The following is a 7,959-nucleotide window of genomic DNA, read 5'->3' on the forward strand; positions in this document are numbered from 1 at the left end:
TTATTAATATATCTATTTTTTAAACTATCAATAATTTCCTTCCAACCCTTAAATAGATCGACAAACTCAAATTCATATATTTCGTACTAACAACGAGTTTAAGATTCAATGGACGGAATGGTAAAAATTTAGTGAATACCATATCTGATAAGTGCTACTTACCAAAATTAACCGACACAACCAAAAAGCATTTGTAATGACAAATATTTGGATCTTCAAAATGGTACGTAATACATGCATGTGAATAGATAAATTTATTTATTTGAATTTTATAATTTAATAATATATATTTTATGAGGGAAAAGTAAAAGGAGATACAAGAATTCCTACATCTTCCTCTTCATCTCGATTCCCAACAACCAACTCTCTAACTTCTCTCTGTATCTTCCACCATGTCCGCAAGTGCCACTCGCCTCCGACGCCTTGCCTCCGTGGCTGTAGCAGTTACCGCATGCGGTGGCGCAGTCCTTTTAACTCCTTCTGTATCTTCCAATGACCGCGCTAGTGGCCACCCTACAGTAGAGTCCCTGAGGCAGATAATTAATGACCCAAGCGCCGTTGTCCCGTCCCGCACTCTTCAGGAATCGGCTCTGATTGGTACTAAATCTGGTCCACTCGACATCCTAGTCGTCGGCGGTGGTGCCACTGGCTGCGGCGTTGCACTGGACGCCGCTACTAGAGGCCTCCGAGTCGGCCTCGTCGAGCGAGAGGATTTTTCCTCTGGAACGTCTTCGCGGTCCACGAAGCTAATCCATGGAGGTAAGGATAAAACTTCTTATATAAATGTGTATGTATACGAGTATATGAACGGTTATTTCAACCTTTTCTTAATAAAAAAATGAATCACTGTTTTCTTTTTTTCTTCTTCAAGTCTTCTGTAATTTCCACCATTTATTTGAAATTTAGTAAATAAATTAAAAAACGAAGAAACTTCAAGCTGATTTGCACGGTCATACATGCATTCTCTTCACTATACATATGACATGTCAAATGTTTCAAAATTGCGGATTTTCAACATTGATCGTTGACGATGACGCCAAATCCACCATGATGATCGCATAGGATTCGAAATTTTGAAAAGAGAAAAGGGGAAATCCTTGGGAATTCACTCTATGTGTAGAAGATATTAGATATTGAAATGCCTAATTTTTGCCGAGGGAGCGTGGATTTTAAGTACATATATGAACATCGATTAGTTCTGTTCAAATTTTTTCTTCAGTATATCATATTCTCCATTTAAGCATTGTTGAGGGAAGCCGACTCCTTTCAGCAGGTCAGTCGACTCTGGACTGACGGACTTCTCCGGAAGGAGGTGGCCTCCTCTCAACAAGTATCAATTATACTTGTTTTTTCCTTTTGAAATTTGAAGTAGTTTTCTTGCCTCGTCTTTCTTACTGAGGTCAGAAGTCTTCCTTTCAGTTGAATTATATAAAATGTTTTGGATGGATAGCAATTTATAATGTCATGTGTCAGTTTTATTGTTGCCTTTAGGATTGACATTTAATTATACTCCATAAAATATGTACACGAGGCCAATTCCTTTTCTTCTTCATAAGCTGGTTTTGTTTTTTCGGCAAATCCATCTGTTCAATTATGCTAGGAGTCCGCTACTTGGAAAAAGCTGTCTTTGGCCTTGACTACGGGCAATTGAAACTGGTTTTCCATGCACTCGAGGAGCGTAAACAAGTTATTGAGAATGCTCCTCATCTCTGCCATGCCTTGCCCTGCATGACACCCTGTTTTGACTGGTTTGAGGTAGTATATTACTGGATGGGCTTGAAAATGTATGATTTGGTCGCTGGAAGACGTCTTTTACATTTTTCCAGATATTATTCTGCACAAGAGTCTGTTGAACTCTTCCCTACACTTGCCAGCAAGGGCAAAGGTAAAAGCTTGAGGGGCACAGTTGTGTACTATGATGGTCAGATGAATGACTCGCGCCTAAACGTTGGATTAGCTTGCACTGCTGCGCTTGCTGGGGCAGCAGTGCTTAACCATGCAGAAGTTGTTTCCTTTCTTAAAGATGAAGGTACCCAGCAGATAATCGGTGCAAGAATTCGTGACAATCTGTCAGGTACAGAAGGCATGTCCTTTCAGCAAAATGTTCACATAAATGATTAACCAATTCAACCATACAACAATTTGCATATCTGTCTTGATTTGTTTATTTTCTGTTCTGTACCTTTTCATGAAACCTCAAGTTTTAAATTTTAAAAAAGAAAGAGAAGAAGAAGAAGAGAAGTCAAATGACTATAGATTATTGAAGTACTTGTTAGTGACATTCTAGCAATGAATTGAGACGCATTTGATATCTATTGTTTGAACATATGAATCAGCTTTCAGTCCAAGCAGTTGAATGAGACTACCATTTGAATTCTTTGTAGTTGACTGTACTAGTTTGTTTTTATCACCATTTGGACTCTATGTAGTTTAACTTGCTGTAGTTAGTTTTTCCTTTAATGCATTAATTACCTTTTAAACACTTGAATGTGTCGCACTAGGCTATCTCCTTGTTTATACAATGGTAAGACTGAGATCTAAGTTTTAAAATTAGACAAAAATGAGACAGAAAAATGTGAAAATTCAATTTATCCTTATTCTTAGAATCAACTGCCAATATAATGCAGATGCGTGATAGTGGCTTAAATGCCCCCTAAAAGGATATTTTTCTTTCCTTTTTTATCAAACTTGAGGACTTTCCATTGAAATTATGTACCGTAATCAGCAGTCTTGTTTGTCACAGAGCTTTGGTATTAAAACATCAAACTTTCTTTAGATGAGGGTGCTTGGTTGGAAATAATTAGTTTTTCTTTTTTCAGTTTAGACCTTTTTTTATTCAATCCTTACATTTCAAATACGTTGCAATCCTAGTTAAACATTTCTACATTTTATTTATTTATTTTTGGCTTATTTCCTGTCCTGCAAGATTGAAGCATTTTTTATTATTCTTATTCTTATTATTAATGTCATTGTCATTGTCACTGTTATTGTTATTGTTATGCTGTTATCAATCAAGAAGAAAAGAGGAAATTTTTTTTGTTTACATGCAGGGACAAGGGTTAGCACATAAGGACTAAATATGTGCTTTCTACTTTTCTTCCTTCAGTAACCTTGTTTCTGCATATGAATATTGGTGGAATTAGGTAGCTTCCTTGGTTTTCTGTTTTATCCTTTTGCTCATTATCATATAAACAGGCCAAGAGTTTGACGCCTATGCAAAAGTTGTTGTGAATGCGGCTGGACCATTTTGTGACTCTGTAAGGAAAATGGCTAACAAAGATGCACTGCCTATGATATGCCCTAGCAGTGGTGTACATATTGTTCTCCCAGATTATTATTCTCCAGATGGAATGGGCTTGATTGTCCCTAAAACTAAGGATGGACGTGTTGTCTTCATGCTACCATGGTTGGGGAGAACTATAGCTGGCACTACAGATTCTAGTACTTCCATCACTCCACTCCCAGAACCGAATGAGAATGAAATTCAATTTATACTTGACGCAATCTGCGATTACCTTAACGTCAAGGTATAGCATGGATTTATCAATGTTCAATGTTTTGACTTTTTCTTTCACTTTATTTCTCATTTCAATCACCTATTTTTGCAAATGGTTCAGTCTAAACTTTTTTATTAAATTTATGATGGAAAACTTTAGGTACGACGTACAGATGTTCTTTCTGCCTGGAGCGGTATCCGTCCGTTGGCGGTGGATCCTAATGCAAAGAACACTGAAAGCATCTCTAGAGATCATGTTGTGTCTGAGGAGTATCCTGGTTTGGTGACAATCACTGGTGGGAAGTGGACTACTTATCGGAGGTAATATTTACTTTGGTTTTGCTAAATTTTCTTTTGGAGTAGCAATATATTCTGGGGTTTTTTTCCAATGCATGGCTGCAAGTATTAGTTGTACTGCAAGAGCTGAGTTTATCTTGATGGGCTACTGTTGAACTTATAATATCAAGTGAAATTTCGGAGTGTAGGTTCAACCATAGAATTACAGATCTAGTGATAAACATACTCCTTGATTTTGGAGCTTGGTATCTTGTTCTTTTGTGCTCCTCTGTTTCCCTCACTTTGTTCTTTTCGGCATGAGTTGTTCCGCTTACTAGAACTAGTTTCAGTATGGCAGAAGATGCAGTTAATGCTGCTATCAAGTCTGGTAAACTGAGCCCAAGCAATGAATGTATAACAAGCAACCTGCGGCTGATTGGTGGAGATGGATGGGAACCCTCACTTTTTACTGCTCTTGCTCAACAGTATGTACGGATGAAGAAGTCAGATGGTGGTAAAGTTGTTCCTGGGGTGATGGACACCGCTGCTGCAAAGCATTTGTCTCATGCATATGGCACCTTAGCAGAACGAGTAGCCACCATAGCTCAGGTTGGTTTTCGGTGATCTAATAATTATATAACTGTTAATTATGGGTCTTAATGGCTGTAGTAATTAGGTAATTTCTGTCTATTGCACATTGGACTTCGAGTGGAGACAAATTTAGGGGATTTTAGTTTATAATTATCTAGCAACACCTCATTAATCAGATGTATTAAGAATTAGTGAATTGAATAGCTTTCAGAGATCTTAATTCTGATATTGGTTTGTTCTTCTGAGAGGGATAATAATAACTGGGAATAGGCTTGGAATTATAATTAGGCATTTTTATGACATTACTTGATGAGAGAGTAAATAAATGCAAATTTAACTTAAAATGTCATGAGCTTCTCATAATTTATTTCTGGTGATAGTTCTAGGAGTCGTGCATTAGTTTTATTTGTGTACTGAATATATATGACTTATGATATTGTGAAATATCAAGTGAGATTATGTTCCTTATCAGTGGGAGCTGGCTTGTCAAAATACTCTCGATCATCAGGTCTCCACGCCTGTTTAAAATTTAAATGACCAGCTTGGGTGCTACTAGGGACAGGACAAGCAATTCTTGGATCTTCAGTTTTTCTCGGCATAATAAATATATGCGCTAATTATTGACCTCGTAGTCATGTAAGACTATGTCACTTGGTCTTTGGTAACAATCCCAAATACGGTATGCATCCAGCATGGATATGTTTAATCTTTTTTCTAGGTTTTTCATGTATTTGGAGGATCTTTGAAAGGTGATATCCCCACACTTATATCCATATATGTGTTATACATGGTTGTCAAATACAAATACTTCAAGGGAAATGAAGAGTTGGAGCCAGCATAGATATAAAAACCTTGTAATCAATCAAAAGCTGCAATAGCTTTGTTAGCCTTTAATAGAACAAGTTCTAGGACATGGTTTTAGTATAATCCTCTTGAATTTTGTCCCAAGTGCCACCATCTAATCTAGTGACCTAGCATTGAATGATTTGGGAATATTTAAGTATTATATCATTCGAATGTCAAAATTAATGTCTCTGAATTGGTTAACAATTTCACATCTGCCTTTCAACTGTTAGAATGAAAATTTGGGCAAGAGGCTTGCTCATGGATACCCCTATCTGGAGGCAGAGGTTGCATACTGTGCTCGAAATGAGTACTGCGAATCTGCCATTGATTTCATTGCCAGGAGATCTCGCCTTGCTTTCCTTGACACCGATGCAGCAAGCCATGCGTTGCCACGCATTATCGAAATACTTGCTACAGAGCACAATTGGGACAAGTCAAGGCAGAAGGAAGAAATGCAGAAGGCTAAAGAATTTTTGGAAACTTTCAAGTCTTCTAAGAATGCACATTTCCATGATGGGAAGCATCAGTAGTAAGTATTATATATTCTATGCATCAATCCGATAAAAGACTCTCGCAAGTTTTAGGTACCATAGTACTGAGATGTGGCTGTTAACTTTGTTTTAGGTCTTGAAATGAACCAAAGCGATTTTCGGAGTTTAAGGGTCTCCGATTTCCAATGTGTTGTTTTTTTTTCTTGTCTTTATACAGGCGCATACATCTACTTCTTCATTCAGCAGACCAAGTGGGATTGATTTTGTCAAGCTTGCTCTACATCGTTAATAAAGATTGCTGGATCCCAGGACACTTGTAGCAACATGTTCCCCTGTTCCTGGTTCACATTGGTAAATAATTTAATCTTAAAGTAAAGAAAGTTATTTTTCCCTGCATTTCTAACATATCTGGGTTCATGCTTACAAACTGTTGCTGTCCGATTCATACAAAATTTAAATCATTTGTTTAGATGTCTATTAATTTTCATGGGCACCATACCGTTTCCTTTCTTGATCATGGGAAGACTTTGAATTGTCTGCCGTTTTGCTTAGCTCAAATAGGAGCGTGATTATCGATTACTCCTAAGTTACGTATCTCATAGCCTGAGCATTGGATATATTAGTATGTGTTTCACATGTTTCCTGTTAGACACATGGCATCCGTTAATTTCATTAAAAATTTATATATATAAAAAACGTAATGTAATTATTTTTAAAATCTAAAAAACTTCTTTAGTCTCTCTCAATTTTAAAATTGAGCAAATTGGTCCCTTTGCAGAAAACAGGGCAATTTAATTTTTGTCGATTTTGAAATTAGCAACTAGGACAATTAATCACAATGTTAATATTTTTCATCAATTGTATATGATTTTGATTGATATAATAACAAATTTAGTTTTCAAAGTCTACACATTCTATCAATTTGGTTTTAATTTAGCAAATTTATCTTGCAATTTTTGTGTAAATGTATAAAAGTTGAGATTGAATTTGTTGAATGTTTTAGAATTAAGCCAAAATGGCAAAATATGTGAACTTGAAGGCTAAATTTATTGTTATACCAAATCAAAATTATGTACACTTGATGGAATATATTATTGTTGTGATTAATTGTCCCTAGTTGTTCTAGTTGCTCACTTTTGAAATTGATAGGGATTAAATTGTTTTAATTTTTTTGAAAGGGATCAATTTGCTCAATTTCAAAATTGGGAGGGTTGAAGATGTCTTTTACCAAAAATTAAAATAACATTTAAAAACATGTAATTTTAAGAAATAATAAAAATATAATTATATTTTTAAACATAAAAATTTAAATTTGTTAAAAATTAGAAAATAATAAATAAAATATATTTATCTATATTTACTTTTATTAAAATAAGTAACAAATATATTTTCATTTCTTTTCATTTTATATTTTCAAAATAAGCTCAAATATTATAATTATTGTAACAAGTAATTTTAAAAGGTTTAATTTAAAATAATTTTGAGTTAAATATTTAAAATACTTATTAAATTTATTTTGGAACATAAAACTTGGAGAGCAAAATAGAAGTAGGTACTTAATTGACTAATATGGATGCTTACAATGGTTTTTAAAGTCTATATTTATAGACACAAGACGTATAAATGAAATAAAACTTTACATCTAATTAATATTAGAGTACATTAAACTTATTTTGATCTTAATGGATATCCACTTAATAATAAAATATTTATAACATTTCTTTTAGATGTCTATTGGTAGATAACATGCCTCGTTAATATCTTGCTAAGATAAAATCTCTTAGATGTCTAGTTCTGCCTTATTAAAAGCCTTATGAGGAAAATTTAGTGAGACAAAACCTTAATTAAGGGAAAAATAGTACAACGCGTATTTATTCCCCTCATGATGATATAACATAATATATCATATTTTACGTATTCAATTTTGAATACTAGCTTTCGAATAATCACTTAAATGAATTTGATAAACGCTCATATCATCAACCTTCTAGAAGTCACGAGTGAGAAAGATTTCTGGAGAAATATATTTTGATCACTTTAGGAATTTCAATATTAATCCTAACAAATTTGATAATGGTTTTATTATAAGAAAATATATATGAGGATTTTGAATCATTTTATAATCTTTCTTCAATTATTATTTATTAACTCAAATTTATGACATATGTCTAAAATAATTTAATAAATACTTACACAAATATATTGAACAAATTCTTGGGAATTCTTGTATGCTTCTAGTATTATAAATCCTTTAAGGAT

At 34.3% G+C, this 7,959-nt stretch overlaps 1 protein-coding gene across 5 annotated transcripts; it reads left to right on the forward strand.

The window, feature by feature from the left end:
• Positions 1-270: 270 nt before the first annotated feature.
• LOC108458456 (glycerol-3-phosphate dehydrogenase SDP6, mitochondrial) lies at positions 271-6,294 on the forward strand. Of its 5 annotated transcripts, none has more exons than XM_017757862.2 (7): positions 271-759; positions 1,601-2,074; positions 3,196-3,527; positions 3,657-3,817; positions 4,123-4,381; positions 5,440-5,738; positions 5,834-6,294. In XM_017757862.2, coding segments are annotated over exons 1-7 (1,893 nt in total). In that variant the 5' UTR covers positions 271-392; the 3' UTR covers positions 5,835-6,294. The 5 variants fall into 5 exon arrangements, with proteins under 5 accessions (XP_017613351.1, XP_017613350.1, XP_017613349.1 ...); XM_017757861.2 differs by having other exon boundaries at positions 5,918-6,294; XM_017757860.2 differs by having other exon boundaries at positions 5,492-5,738.
• The last annotated feature ends 1,665 nt before the right edge of the window (positions 6,295-7,959 follow it).

This window comes from Gossypium arboreum, chromosome 4 (assembly GCF_025698485.1).
Source record: "Gossypium arboreum isolate Shixiya-1 chromosome 4, ASM2569848v2, whole genome shotgun sequence".
NCBI classification, from domain to species: Eukaryota; Viridiplantae; Streptophyta; class Magnoliopsida; order Malvales; family Malvaceae; genus Gossypium; species Gossypium arboreum.